Source organism: Diadema setosum, chromosome 2, assembly GCF_964275005.1.
Source record: "Diadema setosum chromosome 2, eeDiaSeto1, whole genome shotgun sequence".
NCBI lineage: Eukaryota > Metazoa > Echinodermata > Echinoidea > Diadematoida > Diadematidae > Diadema > Diadema setosum.
The window spans coordinates 39,744,123-39,762,090 of record NC_092686.1 but is presented as its reverse complement, the minus strand read 5'-3'; the positions used below and the strand labels follow the sequence as shown (position 1 = coordinate 39,762,090).

At 37.9% G+C, this 17,968-nt stretch overlaps 1 protein-coding gene across 2 annotated transcripts in view; it reads left to right on the top strand.

Moving 5' to 3' along the window:
* The first annotated feature begins 8,609 nt into the window (after positions 1 to 8,609).
* LOC140244414 (tafazzin-like) overlaps positions 8,610 to 17,968 on the top strand; it is a 31,701-nt gene continuing 22,342 nt past the window's right edge. The window contains exon 1 of one of the 2 annotated variants that reach the window (XM_072324062.1): positions 8,610 to 8,736. In XM_072324062.1, coding sequence (XP_072180163.1) covers positions 8,625 to 8,736 — 112 coding nt within the window. In that variant the 5' untranslated portion in view covers positions 8,610 to 8,624. The remainder of the gene's footprint in view (positions 8,737 to 17,968) is intronic. The other variant, XM_072324054.1, reaches the window with a different exon arrangement.

The following is a 17,968-nucleotide window of genomic DNA, read 5'->3' as shown; positions in this document are numbered from 1 at the left end:
ATACACTGTGTGTATACGTGCTATGTCTAGGTAGCGAGTGCTCACCGCATGTAACACAATAGGGAGAATACGTTAATGATATGCTAATGATATGTTAATTAGTATTACCCTCGAACATGACGATTGAAAAAATTAAAGTCTCTCATAGCTTAGGAGAGACATCGTGAAATGGTTTTTACTTCTCTGTGAAAGTCTCTCCTAGCTTAAGAGCGGCTTGGCCATTTTAAGATTTATGTGATAGCTTTTATGTGATAGCTTCATGAAACGGACCCGCACACGTACCTGCCCTAGCTGCATGCGATCCTCAATATGCAACACACAGTACACGCAGTACCGTACAATTTCTCGAACCGTGGAATAGAACGAAAAAATCGAACCAAGTTGCACGCAAAAATAGAACCAAAATTGCACGGCGCGTTGAATGGAGTACTTATTTAATATCACGTCACCAACAATCCTCCAATCAAATTACAAGGATCTACTTGGACGTTGTATAATACCTGTATACGAATAATTTATGAGTTGTGAGTGCATCAGGGCACGAATATCGCACGAGGCGCGAGATAAGCCACTGGTCTATTCAACAAGGCGCGTAGCGCCGCGTTGAATAGACCAGTGGCGAATCTCGCGCCGAGTGCGATATTACGTGCCCCAATGCACGAACAAAATCATAAATTATTCGTTTTATACAACACCTTGTCCACAATCACAGTACTAAATTAGTGACCGCCACCCATGAAGGCCCAAAAATAAATGTAACAATTAGGCCGAGAATTGTAAACCACCCTGTGTACTGCTTTCAAACACTCGTCATGACTCGACCACACAGTCACAGGAATCACAAACTCTGCAGGGTCTATATCCATTCTACACTAACGTTAGATCGAGTTAGGCCTTTTAGGCCGATCTGAGATGTCGGTAGATCTAGTAGTAGGTCTAGACTTTGTCTATTTCCGAAAATGATTTTGTATAAAAACACAGAAAAATAATCAAATTACGGTTTCTCAACTTGAAATGAAGTCTTGATTTTGGGATCACTGTGGTCCACGCAGCAGATCAGAGTCAAAAGTAAAAACACAGCAGTAGGTAAGGCCGCAATACATGCAACTAGCTAGGTAAGGTAGCTGCGCGTACCGAAGTACACGTTAACGTTGCAGTACTCCACCGCGCTGCGCCTGGTCTGTGAGACTTACCGGCAGCGCAGCGCAGCCGGCCAGCACTTAGTTTGCTGGCGCTTTGCTATCTCAGTGTGAGCCACAGAACTCTACAGTGAGCGGCCGTGCAATAGTAGCCCCCTGCGAAGCCGTGCTATAGTACCTTCGAGCCGTTCAATAGGCCCATGCCAGGGGCCTATTGCATGGCTGTCACTCTCAATGAGTTTGATAGGTATTTTCTATTGAATGTCATGTGACATGTTCTTGGCCAATCACAATTCGACATCATTCTGAGGTGTTGTATAATTTCCACTTCCCTGGTAAAATACTTGAGTTTCAAGAAACATGGAGCTAGCCCCGTGGTCTCCATGGTGATGGATTTTCTGTAAGGCGCAGCCCAGAAGAAGATCGTGCCTGCTCAGGGGCGGATCCAGGATTCCGTAAAATGGGGAGGGGGAGGGGGAGGCGGTCCCCCCTTTTTTTTTCTTTTTATTCAGGCCCCTAAATAATAAAAATATATATATATATATATATATATATATATATATATATAGACGACGGGTGCGCGCGCCCGGTGCGCCCCCTCTGGATCCGCCAAGTCTAAGCTATCTCTTCCCCCTTTTTTCTTTAAAGAAATCTTTTATAAGTCATCAATGAACCAAATTCTACTGAAATATATGCATTTAATAATTTCAATAACTACTGTGTAGTGTAAATCGATTCATTTGTTGTCGGGTTTTTTTTTTGGGGGGGGGGGGAACGCTAACTATAAATCACAGTGTCAGAGTTAGTACATGTAGAAAACAACAAAATACCGTCTTTGAGTTAATTCTTTCAATCACAATTGATTAGGGGACTACTCGACTATAGCTGTTTACAAAAACAAACCTTCAGTAGTAGGCTTATAGCCTACACTTTTATCCTCTTTCCCACTCCTCCCATCTGGGCTAGACTTTAATTCATATCATATTTAGTCTCCGGCATAAAATAGAGATTTACATGGCCTATATCTCTATGATAGACCCTAATACTCGTAGGCAATCAAATTTTCCACAGGAAAATCACCTACAATTATGAGGCATGAGTCACAACCACAGAACTTATACACACAAAGAGTTCTGTGGTCACAACTCATGCACTGTATATTGAAGATCCTGCTTCATGTCCCCGGAGTGAGTCCCACCTCACATCCAACTGGCCAATGGAAGACCAGCCTCTAGTCAGGCAGTATGCGTGTTCGCAGATGGGGGAGGGGGACCCAAACATTATTATTATTACAAAATTATTATTACAAAAGAAAGTACTTCGTATTATTTGTGGGGTTTCGCCACGTTCTCATTTAGATTCATTGTTCATTGAATATAAGATTTTAAAAATTAAAGATTTGTTTCTTTTTCAACTGGGCCAGTTCATGTTCAATTATAACACAAAAATTAATGCTCTTCCCAATATTTTTAATTCAATGTTTCCACGAAATCAATCTTTTCATGATTATCCTACTAGGAGGTCTAATGAGTTTCACTTACCCCTTTTGAGAACCTTATTAGCTCAGAACACATTTATATACATCGGCCCTAAATTTTGGAATTCATTAGGTCCTGAAATAAAAAATTCTTCTTCGTTATACATTTTAAGCGTAATTTGAAATCTTTTTTGTTAAATTCTAGCTGAGATATTTATTTTCATTACCTATACAGGTCACAGCAAACATGAGGGTCATCATCGGTTATTTAATTCATTATTACGCAGTGAAAAACGGCATTACTAGGCAATGAAATACGGCATGTTATTTGCATAATTTCTACACAGCTGCGTGCAGTCACCAGCTGTTCGAAGCACCTCATCAATTCTCTCTTCCGTTTCTCTTGTTCAGCGTGTAGGCATTCTCTATCTTTCCTCTCCCTCCCTCCCCACCCCCCCCCCCCCCTCTCTCTCTCATTTCTCTCTCTCTCTCTCTCTCTCTCTCTCTTTCTTCCTTTCCCTTTCTTCCATTAATTTTGTTTTTGTCCCATTCCGTTCGATTGTATCTCCTTAGTTTAGTTATGCCATGTTGTTGTGTGTAATGTATTTGTAATTGTATGTGAAGTACTGTATTTTTGGAAGAAATTCTTGAGTGGTCCACAATCTACAAGCACTACTTTTTAGTGGACCTCTCAGTTCTCTTTTTTTCTCCTCAAAATATAACTGTATTTTCCCGTATGTATACATGATTCATCTCTATAGTTTGTTGTATATCGTTAATCCTTCGCACTTTGTACTGTAGGGGACCTATACATGCTTATGATGGATTTTCTGATTTACCTTGTGTTATGTTTTGTTGGAAAGAAAATGAGAATGAAATAAATGAATTGAATTGAATTGAACAAAAAAATAGGAATTATTAAAGCATTTGACGGTTACAGCTCGTTATTCCGAAGGTTCGTTATTCCGAAGGCTCTTTAGTCCGAAGATTCGTCATTCCGAAGGTTCATTGTTCCGAATTTCATTTTCGGATTAACGAATCTTCGGAATAACGAACCTTCGGAATAACGCCACAAATGTTCAGATTAACGAACCCTTTTTCATTTTCGGATTAACGAACCTCTAGGTATAGGGAATTTGTGTGTTTCGGATTAACGACCCTTCGGAATAACGAACCTTCGGAATAGCGAACCTTCGGAATAACGAACAGCACCCCCACGATAGCTGCTCACAGTCACACATATTATTATTATTATTTTTATTATTATTATTATTATTATTACTATCATTATTATTATTATTATTATTATTATTATTATCATTATTATTATTATTATTATTATTATTATTATTATTATATAGGCCTTCTGAAAACTTCCCAAAATTGTCATTTCGCTCCTTACTTTTATTAGTAGGCCTACATTATTTTACAAGCTACATACCCCCGTCACACTATAGAGGAATGAGCCGGAATGCCGTCGGAATGAAAATTCTTCCTGCATTCCTGCATGCATAGGGGCCTATTCGAAGTGCATTCTAAAAGTTCTGACGACATTCTGAGTGCGTTCCAAACATTCGGGCCCAATATTGTGGCCAGTCCAAATGTTTTACCCATCATGCTTAAAACATTCGAGCAGCATTCGAAGTGGAGAAATATCGATCTGCATTCGAAGGGTATTCTAATAAGAATTATTGGACTGATTGTATTCTAAATATTCCTACGGCATTCTAACAGCATTGGAAACAATCTGACCTCATTTGAGGGAGAATCGGAACGGTGTTGCACCTCAAATTCTGCCAAAATACCTCAAAATAATGCTCAAAAAATGCTCATACAATTACCCCCAGTTAAATACTGGTTAGTGAAAAGGTTATAGAGTATTAAAGATTAGAGTTAGGTTTAGGTTTGGAGTTTAGAGTTTGGGTTAAAACTATAGGGTTAGGTTTAGGTTCAGGGTTGGGAGTAGGGTCAGGGTCACGGGAAGGGTCTGGGATAATTGCCCAGGGGGTAATTGGCCTGGACACTTTCTTTAAAGGAGGTCTTGCTGGAGGACAGCAATCTGTAGCAAAGCAACATGGTCCAAGGATGATCGGGTCGAGACTGGTGAAAATCACCATTTATACGCTATCGGAGACCATTCGACACACACGGGACATTCGTGTTGCATTCTAAGTATATTCGCATTCTAAGTATATTCTAAGTGTATTCTAACTTTTTTGGCTGCATTCTGTTTGAATTCGTGAACATTCAAGGTATATTTGGTAGCAATTCCGGGAAAGTTCTGATCGCATTCGAGATGATTTTGTACTGCATTCGAGGCGCTTGTAGTCCGACCATCAGACTTCGGGCAGCAATCGAACCGCGCTCGTGCGGCATTCGAAGTACTTTCTAAAAATTCGTGACCGCATTCTAACAGCATTTTGAATATTCCTACAGCGTTCCAAGTACATTCGAGCAGCATTCGAGAGCTAATTCATTCGGAATGTGCAAGAATGATTCGAGAAGGGTTCGAGGTGCATTCTAAATATTCGAATAGCATTCCCTACCAAGCTGTTAGAATTTGAATTTTTCTCCCGAATGTGGCGCGAATTTTGAAAATCCTTCATTCCGGCTGGTTCTGCCTGATTCGTGCTGATTCCGAATTAGTGTGACGGGGGTAATACAGTTTGACAAACTGCCTTAGACCGACGTAAGTTAATCTAGTTTCTAGACCCTTTGCCAACTGGACTCCGCGGCGACGAAGTCACCGCCTTTACCGAAGGCAGGACAAAACCGCCTTAAACTATATTAGTTTTCGACGTTGAGGGCGTCAATATCCTGAATATCGAATAGTACGTGCAGAGGGTCTGGAAGCCAGACTAGACGTAAGTAAACACTGAATAATATTGATCAGTGTTTCAGTCTGACACTAAAGAAATCATGGGTATTATACGATATTCGAGCAGGATGATTAGAACCAACAACCTCGTGATCACTGGGCAAGCGTCTTATCCATGCACATTATGGACAACCGAGCTTTATTCCGGCCCATCAGCCAGTCTTAGTGCTGATTCTTATCCTCATACAACGTAGTATGCATTCAGCGAGTATACCGCTGATGAAATTCTTAATTCCATCTAGTTGTTATCATTGCAACTGCCAGTTGACTAATTACATCGAGGTCATGCATATTAAGCAGTCAGGGTTTTAGTAGTCGTCCACATACCCCTGACAAAAGAAATCAGGCTCATTATTACTAGTCGAGGAGAATATTCGAATCTACGACCTCCTGATCACCCACCTGCTGACAGGCGTTTTATCCACTAGACCACCGAGCTTTATTTCCGCCCGACAGCCGGTGTTGGTTCTTATATAGCATGCATGCAGCGGGTACTGCGTATCATTCAAATTGATGAAATTCTTCCGCCGAGTTTTATTATTATTGTTATTATTATTATTATTATTATTATTGTTATTATTATTATTATTATTATTATTGTTATTATTAAATTACTATTATAATTATCATTATTATTATTATTATTATTATTGTTATTATTATTATTATTATTATTATTATTATTATTATTGCCACTGACTTACAAGTTGCTCTATCACATCGACGTATAAGCACATGGCCGGCGGAACGGGGGGGGGGGGGGGGGGGTGGTGCTCGGGCCCCCACCTTTTTTTTTTTTTTTTTTTTTTTTTTTTGCACCCGCACATAATATAGGAATACATAGGGTGTCACCACTTTGGGCGCCCCCCTCCCATTTTTTTCTTCTTTTTTTCTTGTTAGATGATGAAACCCGGAAGTGCCCCCCCCCCCAGTACCTGGTAGCCGTGACTTGAATCATCATGGGCATAGAGATACAAAACATTTGTACATGGGCCGAATACTATGACCTCGGAAGACCTCGTGTGATCTTTTAGCACTGAAAAAAGGAGAAAAATAGCAAAAAGCTCATCATAAATAGTTAGAGCTGAAGTCTGAACTTTTATTCCCACGAAACATTCCGACCTTACCATTCCACCTATCAGACATGCATCACTAACACACACTCCGACTCCAATCTCTACACAAAGACACACAGTTTTAGGGCCTATTATATCTGAGGGAGTGGGCCCCTTAAATCTAAAAGAAGAAGAAGATGCATGATGATGATGATGATGAAGAAGAAGAAGAAGAAGAAGAAGAAGAAGAAGAAGAAGAAGAGAAAGAAGAAGAAGAAGTAAAGACAAATTCAATCTCTACTTTAATGCATTTTCTCACATTTTCAAGCGAAGGGCAAATATTAATGTAAAAGTGCTATGATATTAAAAAGTCTGACCTTCAATTCGACTCTTAGTCAAAATGTTTAAATCTGCTTTTGACGCGGCTTGCCCTCCCTCTGAAGAAGAAGGAAAAAAAAAATAACATACATGTATACTAGTACTTTTAGTCAGTACACTAGCTGTAGACTTATGTGATATTACTGTACAAGCTGACCATGGATCATACGGTCCCCCTTATTGTACTGTATAACCAGGGAGGTATGACGAAAGAATAGCACGCAAGGAGCGCGCTGCATGCACTATAAATGAGCAGTATAAACAGTGTACTTTTTTGACAAGGTTAGGGGAAAAAAGCCACAACGTGACACTTTTAACATAATTTTATTTAGGCTTGTTTACAGTACAATGTAACATGCCAAACTGTATAGCACATGTTTTGTACAAGCTGCAATGTATGCTTTATCTGTGAGGAACGATAATTCTATGTCTTGAGTCAAAGATATTTTACACTATATAATACAATGTAGTCTCACGGAAATTTGAAACAATCAGCCATCAAATCCTATCCTGGCTGGCTTTCATGGCTATCCATATAATTAGCAAAGTAGTGGCTGTAGAAGAAAATCCCAATGTTTGAATTATCGAATTTTCAAGCAGGAGCTTTACTCTGAGAAATAGCTCACATAAGTCATAATGACTCGCAGGTTCGAACATTTTATGCAAATTCCGATGTTATTAATCACAAATTGCCAAGTGTTTCTAGAAGGTATAATCAAATTCATAGATTCTGTACCCAACCCAGTGAGGATGAATCAGTGATTAATTTCGTTACCTTCTCTGCAGGAAAGAAATACTAAGATAATAGTGGAAATATCCAAATATTATGAAGATGGATCAATATTCAATTGTGAAAAGAAGACGTGCAGTCCTTTCTAATCCGACCAAGTTTTGCTGTTACATTATGACATCTTATCTATATTCTATTTCGTCCTTTTCTTAGTTATTTAGATACCTTTTTGCAGGCTGTGCCATCTTTGTACTTTACAATTTTGTAATTTGTTTATCTGTACTCACTCTCCCATCTTCCTCTTCATTTTCCCTCCTCTCGCTCTTGTCTCCATTCAGTTTTCTTTCATTTTTTCACTAGTTTTTCTTTTTTCATATGGAATTTCTGCACATCTGTGCGATTTTATTTATTTTTTCTCAGTTATAATCACGTCACTCGTTTTTCTTTTATTAGTGTAACTGTTGTATATCATGCCTCTTAATGAGCTGTGACTAAGTATTTAGTAATCAACTTTGTTCTTCCTTACCTTTTCCCCTCCATTTCTCCCCTCTCTACCTCTACAGTATGTATATATACATGTATCTATCTTTATAAACACTCACCGCCTCCAGCTAAAAAGTGTGGGGGCTGCAGTCCCCCAGCACCCCCCTCCCCCCACCCCCCCCCCCCCACCGTTCCGCGGCCCCTGTAGTGGTTTCCAAAACACACACACACACACACAAGAGAAAAAAATAGGCCTATGAAAAGAGAGAGAGGGGGGGGGGGGGCTTGTTTCATAGCGCTCGTAACGTACAGCGAGGAAGAAGAAGAAGAAGAGAAGAAGAGGATCGATCTAGAGAAAAATCTACTGTATTTGGTAGGCCGATATCAAACTCAAAGTACCGGTAGCACGTTCTCAGTATCGATCGGTATATCGTATGATCTAGTATGGTATCGCATCCGGATCGAATCCATTCACAAGTCAATCATGCCACTCGAACCAGGGCAGTGGGTTTTGCCCTCCAATCCCGGCAAACTCTGGAAATTAACATCACGGATCACAATATTGACTACCTATGCACTATCAAGATTTTGGATTCGTGAGTTCTATTTCATTCGTTTACAGTAAAATATAAACTTGTCCGAGAGTGACATTACTGAGAGGTTGTGCTTTGACCTTAGTCCCATACATGCAAATTAGTGTTTTTAATGCTGTCACTGACAGTACAGCACGGGCCGTCAGGCAGGGCAGGCGCAGGAGACCGAGCTTGGCCTACGCTAGCCGACCAGAGAGACGCCGCACACAGTACAGTGGGCCAGCGCCAGGGAGATACCAAAGTGCGCCAAGAGTCATTTTGGACAATTTAAATCTTTTAATTTGCGACATGCCCGTTTGATTCAGAGCAAATTGGGACCACTAAAGGTTTTTTTTTTTTTTTCAATATGTATTGTAGTTTTTAAGATATCGATCTGTCTGAAAACTTCCTAGAACGGGGTCTAGAACTACATGTAAAATTTAGATCTAGTTTTCTACACTACAGTCTTTGTCTAATTGCTCCTGCATATTCCCTAAATATTATGGCCATATTTTATATTCTTCATCAGAAACAGGTGTTGTCAGAGGTCACTTTACTCAGTAAATTTACTAACTAAAGTACTCGACTGCTGATGTGTCTGATGATTAGATCTGAGAATGCTGTAAAAATATTAGAATTCATGACATGAGACAAATTCAAAAACCAAATATAATTTACAATTTTCCTAATCTTAGAAATTGGTTCAAATTCCTACCATTTTTATTACCTGGTAATTTAAAGGGTTTGTACAGTTCTGGTTGAGATGAGGATTTAGCTTTAAACGTTTTGCGAGATATTCAGAAACCACTCTATGAGATGACAAAGAGCATGCAATTCTAAGGGGTATCAAAAGTTTATTTGATGAAAATCGGTTTTGAAATGGCTGAGATATCCGAAAACAAGGTGAAACATGCAAGAGATCCTAATAAAAGATGTGGCCTGTCGCCTTTTATTATTTTCACTTTTTTTTTTATATCTCAGCCATTTGAAAACAAATTTTCATTAAATAAACGTTGAATCCTTCTTAAAATTTATACATGTACATGTATGGCCCATGGGGTATGGGCAAATCCGCGGTTAGTAACATTACATTTAAGCAAATTCAGATATTTACAAATGTATTTTTACTACTAAATCACCATTTATTCATTTCAAGTTAAAATCATGTTTAAAACATGTTCACCCTTCCCAGGTTTATGATATAGAAAAGAATGAATACAATCCAACAAATATTAGAATTGTTATGGCAACTAAAAGGGCTGGTTAGTAATGTTACGAAAAAAAGGACATGACAAAAAATCAGTGTCTTGTAACAAAAAGTGTGCAAAAATTCAAGTTACTTCAAACAAAGTGTTGCATCAGTTTCAATTATTGCATCATGACAAATATTCACGCAAATATTTTTAGCAGTCGACCAATAATTTAATCAGCTATACCCCCAAAAGCATGGTTAGTAACGTTACAGTTAGTAACGGTACATTTGTCCGGAGTAATTCTGCAGGTCATTTCACCCTTTTGTAACTTACAAAATGTCACATGACTTCTGGAGTATTTAAATGTATTCATCTTTTACCCTTCAGCAAAACTTTGAGGAAAATTTTCAAAGGAACCCACTGTAATTTGCATTTAAGTGAATTTCAGCATCCCCAGTCCCACATGTACATTTTTAATGATGGTTTTAGATCTCGCAAAACCAGTAAGTACGGAAAATAAAATCTACTGAATTTGAAAGACCTTAAAGGACAAGTTCACCTTCATTAACATTGAAGGATTAAGAGAATGCAGCATTATAGTAGAACACATCAGTGAAAGTTTGAGGAAAATTGGACAATCGATGCAAAAGTTATTGTAAAACTTTTGTGTTGGAACCGCTGGATGAGGAGACTACTATGGCTCGTGATGTCATATGAGTACAACAGTATAAAGAAAATGTAAAGAAAATTCAACATATTTTCACTTTTTTCGCATAATAAAAAGAGCACTTGACTTGCCTCTTTCTAAAGGCAATGGGAATAATATTACCCATAACATATGTCAGTAACGAGTCAAGGGAATGTGCACTTTTTTCAAAAGATGAAATTTTGTGAAATTCTCTTTATATTTTCCTTACATAATGTATATTGTTGTACGCATGTGACATCATACACTGCAGTAGTCTTTTCATCTAGCGGTAACTGCACAAAAACTTCAAAAATTCATAACTTTTGAACAGATTGTCCGATTTTCCTCAAACTTTCAACGATGTGTTCTACTAATATTGCTACATTCTTTCAATCCTTATGTTAATGAAGGTGAACTTGCCCTTTAATGATTGGTGAACATCCATCGCATTAGTTGATACCTAAACTAAAGAGTAAGACAAATAGGCACATTTCTTTTATCCATGTCATGGGCAAGTCCAAGATAATACTCGCGTTACGTATGGGACATTCAGAGACTTACATGACCTCAAAAATAGTGTTAATGGCCTTTGATCAAATTGAACTTTATCATGGTGATTGATATCTAGGAGAAGTATAATCATGTAAAAAATGGAGAAAAATGACCTTGACAATTGTATTCTAGAAGAGAAAATATGTGCTGTTACATTGTACTGTACGTATACTATAGGACCAGAAAAATTTTGTTCTTTTGAACATTTTTTTTCAACCTCAAAACTCTCTGAAAGTATTTCATTCTACAACTTGTAACTCACTGTGATGAAAGTCACAACACTCAAGATTATCAGAGGTAAGTTTCATGTCATAAGGCAAAAAGCTCTAATTACAGGTTCTAATTAAAGACAGACATGACGTGTTACAATGTGTACGTATGGGACAGTTACATGTACGTATGAGACACTTTGTCCCGCATTCGTCTAGTGTGTGGAGACCCATGTTTATGGGTATTTTGCAGAATTATTGAAGTAAAATCAGTTGAAACTACTCAAATACTGATCCAGATTGTCAAGGGAACAATATTCCCCTATTATCATCTATATAGGACGTTTTAGCGGCGCATTAAAAACGCGTATTGTAGTCCGCTCAATTTTTACCGTTCAATATCTGAGCATATTGAACGAATCGCATAGACCAACGTATTAATTCCCCATAGGCTACCGTTGTTAATTGCCATTCAAGATCACACGATATTCAATTCTGTCTCGTTTATTGCGTGAGCGCTTGCTGAATGCGCAAATGCTTGCTACTAGTGCGCGTCATTATGTTACATTTTTCACACGCGCGCAAACATCTTGCTAGTTGTTTGTTTCAATACGCAGTTTTAGGGGCTTCCCCTTTTCAGGGACTGCCGAGTCAACTTCAAAGATGAGTAGAAGCCGGGTAATTTTGTGCAGTTCATGGTTGCTCTACTTGATTGTATAGTGGATAATGATTATATTGGATGGCCTTGATTCATGGAATACCAGGGAATATTGCACTCGTTAGAGTCAATATTGCACTCATCTTCGATTCGTGCAATATTGGCCCTAACTCATGCAATATTCCCTGGTATCCCATTCATAGCCATCCAATATAATATAAATATCTATCATCATAATCATATTTAATCATATTTATACCCCCGCCAAACGAAGTTTGAAGGGGGTATATAGGAATCAGCGGATGGTCGGGCGGTCGGTCGGGCGGTCGGTCCGTTGCAAATCTTGCGTCGCGAACTACTTCCTCAGTTTTCAACCGATTCCCATAAAACTTGGCACAGATGTGTGCCTTGGGTTGTAGATGTGTAAGACGTATTTTTTGATAGTACCCAAAAGTACGTTGCCATGGTAACGGCATATTATGGGCAAAAATGGGTACAAATCTTGCGTCGCGAACTCCTCCCACAGTTTTTGATCAATTTTTATGAAATTAGGTACAGATGTTCATCTGAATATGTTAATGTGCAAGACACATATTTCCGCAGTGGCAAAAAGTGCGTTGCCATGGTAACGGCATGTTATTGGTAAAATATAGGGCAAAATGCTTCATGGCAAAATTGCTTCATCAGTGTTCTTCCAATTCTCATGGAATTCATATTGAATGTTTGTCTTAGGATATAGGTCAGCATGACACATTTCTTGACAGTGACAAAAAGTATGTTGCCATGGTAACAGCTCACATATTATGAGCCAAAATGATGGAAAATTTTGTGTTGCAAACTACTTCCTCAGTTTTTGCCCAATTTCCATGAAACTTGGTACAGATGTGTGCCTTTGGTTGTAGATGTGCAAGACACATTTTTTAACAGTACCCGAAAGTACGTTGCCATGGTAACGGCATATTAATGGCAGAAGATCAAGGAAAGATCTTGCGGATTTAACTACTTCCTCAGTTTTTTGACCAAAGCTTATGAAATGTGGCACACACCTTGATCTTGGTGGGAAGATGTGGAAGACATATTTTTCGGACGTGTCGGAAGCTGCGTTGCCATGGTAACGGCATATAAATGGCAGAAGATCAAGGAAAGATCTTGCGGATTGAACTACTTCCTCTGTATTCGACTGAAGCTCATGAAATGTGGCACACACATTGGTCTTGGTGGGAAGATGTGCAAGACATATTTTTTGGACGTGTCGGAAGCTGCGTTGCCATGGTAACGGCATATTAATGGCGGAAGATCAAGGAAAGATCTTGTGGATTGAACTACTTCCTCAGTTTTTGACAAAAGCTTATGAAATGTGGCACACACAATAGTCTTGGTGGGAAGATGTGCAAGACATATTTTTCGGACGTGTCGGAAGCTGCGTTGCCATGGTAATGGCATTTAAATGGCAGAAGATCAAGGAAAGATTCCTTGGGTAAGACTGTCGTCACGGGGCAGGGGTATTAATCACCTTCAGTGATATTTCTAGTTATTCTTATGGCCAACCAGAGTATGCATGCCCTTTGTCCCCCATTCATTTAGTGTGTGGAAAACCATGTTTATGGGTATTTTGCATAATTACTGAAGTAGAATCAGTTGAAATTACTCAAATACTGATCCAGATTGTCAAAGGAATAATATTCCCCAAATATTTACTATCATCATATTTAATCATATTTTATATTTTTATGACCAACCTGAGTATGCATGGCCTGTATTTTTATCAGGATAGTTACCACTAAAAAATTGAATAGTGTTTACCATTGAGGCAGGGCAGTTTGCCATTCAGTTTCAATAAAAAACAACTGGACACAAGAAATATCAATTTTGATAAATATGCAATACCTGCTGCGTGGAACCCCAGTAATCGAGTAGGTATATGATGTCTGTCTAGCAATCAGGTCGTTGATTCGAGTCACACCTCAGTATGTACAATCGTGTATACCCATGATTTTTGTTGTGGCTACTACTAAAAACTGAATAAGGACAATTTGTTTATCACTTGCAATAATAATTAAAGAAATTATGCAAAAAACACTAATTTGAAGTATCATCTTCATTATCATCACATACATTGTACATGTGTTATACAATGTACACATTGTAGCTACAATGTAGCTCTACATTTGTAGAGCTCTACATTGTCTGGTGAACAGTACCCAATATACTAGTAGTTGAACTGCAGTCTTTCAATCTGCTTCTAACTTAGGTGTATTCGGTTTCAGTACCCTTTATATCAGAGGTCTCTACTGAAAAGAGACTGTATAGTTCTGGTTCAGATGGGCATTCTGATTTCAACTTTTACAAGATACAATTTATAATTATCACTTCTTTTATGAACTACACGTGACGTATTTAAAGAGCATACAATTCTAAGAGGAATTCAAAGTTAATATGACAAAAATCCGTTTTGAAATGGCTGAGATATCCAGAAATGTGGTGTCCTAATAAAAGGTTGGTCACATTTTTCATTAGGACCACTTCCTTTTACTTTGCATTTGTTTGTTTTTTGATATCTCGGCCATTTCAGATTGGATCTTCATCAAATAAACTTTGAATATTCCTCTAGTCTTAGAATTGTATGCTCTTTAATAATTCATAGAAAAGTGGTTTCCAATCATCTCGTAAAATGTTGAAAACTGAATCCCCATTTCTATGAAAACTATACCATTCCTTTAATGCTGATTTTCATTGTGTATTTTGACATCTCTCCCTCTCCCTTTCTGAAAATTGTTCAGTCAAGTACATGTATTGTTTCAAGTGTCTATAACTCAAAAGTAGCTGCAAAGTTGGGATGTTTTCTGCAGGATGATTGACCATTGTGTACTGAATAACCTTCTCAGCTGGCTACATGCATTCACATGCAATATGTACATTGTACATGTATGAGGATGTCCCATACATAACGCATTTGTCCCATTGATAACATTATTTAACTGCCTATTAAAAAATATTTCTTTTACTGTATTTTCTTCTTTCTATGTTATTTAACTTCTTTAAACAATAGATTAGAACTTCCCAAAAGGGCATTCAAATAACCTTAAAAGTTTCAGAAAAAACCTAAAAAATGACCTCAATTTGTTACATATGGGACATCTCATGATAGGACACAAGCTAATTTGCACAATCATTTGCATAATCCCTAAATTTTCATACCAAGTTAAACTATTTGATGAACTTCTCTTGTCCATATATTTATCAAATATCATTTGCTTTCCTTTGAATAAATGTGAATTTTTATAAATGTCCCATACATGACGCTGTATTTCACATTTATGCAAATGAAGCAAATATTGAAATTTGCATAAATTTACATAATATCACATTCTCCTCCCTGGAAATCAAAACTTCAACTCATAAGCTTCAAAATGATACCAAACATGTCAATATTGAGCAAAGATGAAATTTTGCCTTCTGAGGGGACCTTACACTAATCTTGGACTTGCCCTCATGTCCACCTAACTGCGGAATTGCCCACATGCTCTTTCATATTTCATAAGAGGTTTCTCCTTATATGTGATGCGCTCCGTCGGAATGAGTCAAAAGTCGCAAAAAATGAAATCGTAGTTATGCCTATATGTGAATTCTACAGACTCTAAGCTTTACACTGATATATAATACAACTCATTTCGACATCCCTATAGATCATAAAAACGAATATTAACTACGCCTATGATGTCAGTCCATTTTCTAAATAACGGAGAAAATCGCTCTCAAAGTTCAGGCTATGTTCAAGCTCACGACATGTTTCTTTCACGGGACGAAACAATACAACAGTCCTGCTTAGCGACGGCGTTTACACTCCATCGCACGCACTACCATATAAGGCGATCGCTTGGGTGTGTAAGATAATTAACCAATCGCAGGACAGGTCTATCATTAACGATTCTGACCAATACGGCAGCCCGAATGTAAACTTCGGTGCGTTTGTGTCCGTGCTGCTGCCGCCGCATGAATGAGTCGGTACGCGTTGTGTGTCGGCTGCGGTGTAGTTTGCTGCAAGTTTTGAACTCACAAACAATAGGAAACAGTAGAAAGAAAAAAAGGCACGCACTGCGTATTACGAGAAGCGTCTTTTAGTGAGGGCGTTGATCGCTTCCATTCTCCTCCTACACGTATGTTGTTGTCAATGGAAACGTTTTGCAAGTACCAATAGCTAAATAAAACCTGTGAACCCATTGTAGGCGGGAGTTCAAAAGACAGCATCGGTAGAGAAAATCAATGAAGTTAATTAACGATAGTCGTCTTTTGAGATTGTGTTCTTTGCATGTACTAAAAACCCTCAAATTATGCACATGGTCGTAATGTTGCATAAGAGCATCAAAGACTGCTTTCGCGTCTGTTCTGCTGCAGCTGTATACAGTCGTAACATTCTGAATTCCCGCCATATAGATTATTGGGCATTCCTTTATAGACGTTGCGTCCACAGTAATTATCGCTTATCACACTTGCCAATGCTGCACATACTATACGTATCAGAAACAAAGGTTGATGTAGGCCTGACAGCTTCACGTTGGGTTTATATGATTGTATCATAAATATACTTCTTATTTTCGGTCACTTTTGTAATACCATAGCATATAAAGAACCATTAACTTAATGTTTTTTACATCACATTTACAGTTACAATCTTTCTGCATTTGAGATAGATAATTATACTGACAAAATAATATTCGGAATTAATACTTAGGCCATCATCATTTCGTTTTGTATTCAGAAACCTTACTAAAATAAAAATGATTGCTTGATTACTTTCGGCTAAAGGAACCACCGGAAAAGGAACCGCATTTGATTTTCTTGTTAACGAACCTAAGCTAATAGCGAACCATATTTCATTGTGTGATTAACGAACCTTCAGGACAATCAATTGTATTACCCCCCCCACCAAAAAAAAAAAACAACAACAACAACAACAAATCAAAACAAAAAACATTTCAATATCATGCGTTGTCAATAGTGATAAAAGGCCCGTTTTTATTTCGTAGTGTGTCTCAGTACTCCTGTGTTTATTTTTAAGGATGTGCCTCTCTTTATGATTGCGATTGATGTTCAACTATTTCTTTCCCGCAAGCTTGAAAAGGAAGAAGCTAAAATTGAGGCAAGGAGACGAGTTTTCTCCCATGAGATACAATCATTAAGACATACATTTATTCCCGAAATTTGTGTGATTGCTTATGCGCTAAAGAAAGTTGTCCATTACATGTATCAGGCACTATACAAAACGGTTGAAATGTGCTGAAAGTCGAACTTCGGTTTTTTGTTTTTCTATTTCCATTTCAAGCGGGGATAGACTAGAAATTATTTTGTCTATACTGGCAGGAGACATTAGTTTTCCAGTACGTACTTCGCATTTTAATAAACAGTCGCCATATTTTCGTGGTCAGAATCAGATAATGGACACGTGATATATAATAAAAATGAAAATAAAAAAAAACCGAACATGTCATATGTACAAACATTATGAATTTATACTTACCTGTAATATTCTGCATTAAAGAAAAAACAAGCACGCCAATTAAATAATTTAATGGAATTAATAGAACACACTGTACACAGCGATATCATGCATGGCAGATCAAATCAAGTTCAATTGGTGAGAAAGCTAAATGAAGTTAAAAAGTTGACTTCTTTACGTTTCTCTTTCAATTTATGAAAACAGAATTACATTGTATATCTATTGAAGCGGATTGTCTCTGTTGTGAACGATCGTCATACATGTATAAAGCATTGTTAGTCTTCTGAGCAAATCTGAAACCCTAAATACTTTAATTTTTGCTTGATAGTGTAATAACCCTTATAGCTTTATAAAGGACTCGCATATTCAAAGTTTCAAACCGACTAAAACATTACATTGTACACGATGTATTTTAATGCCTTGTGCGTTAGCATGTTAATAGCATCAATCTGCCTTTTA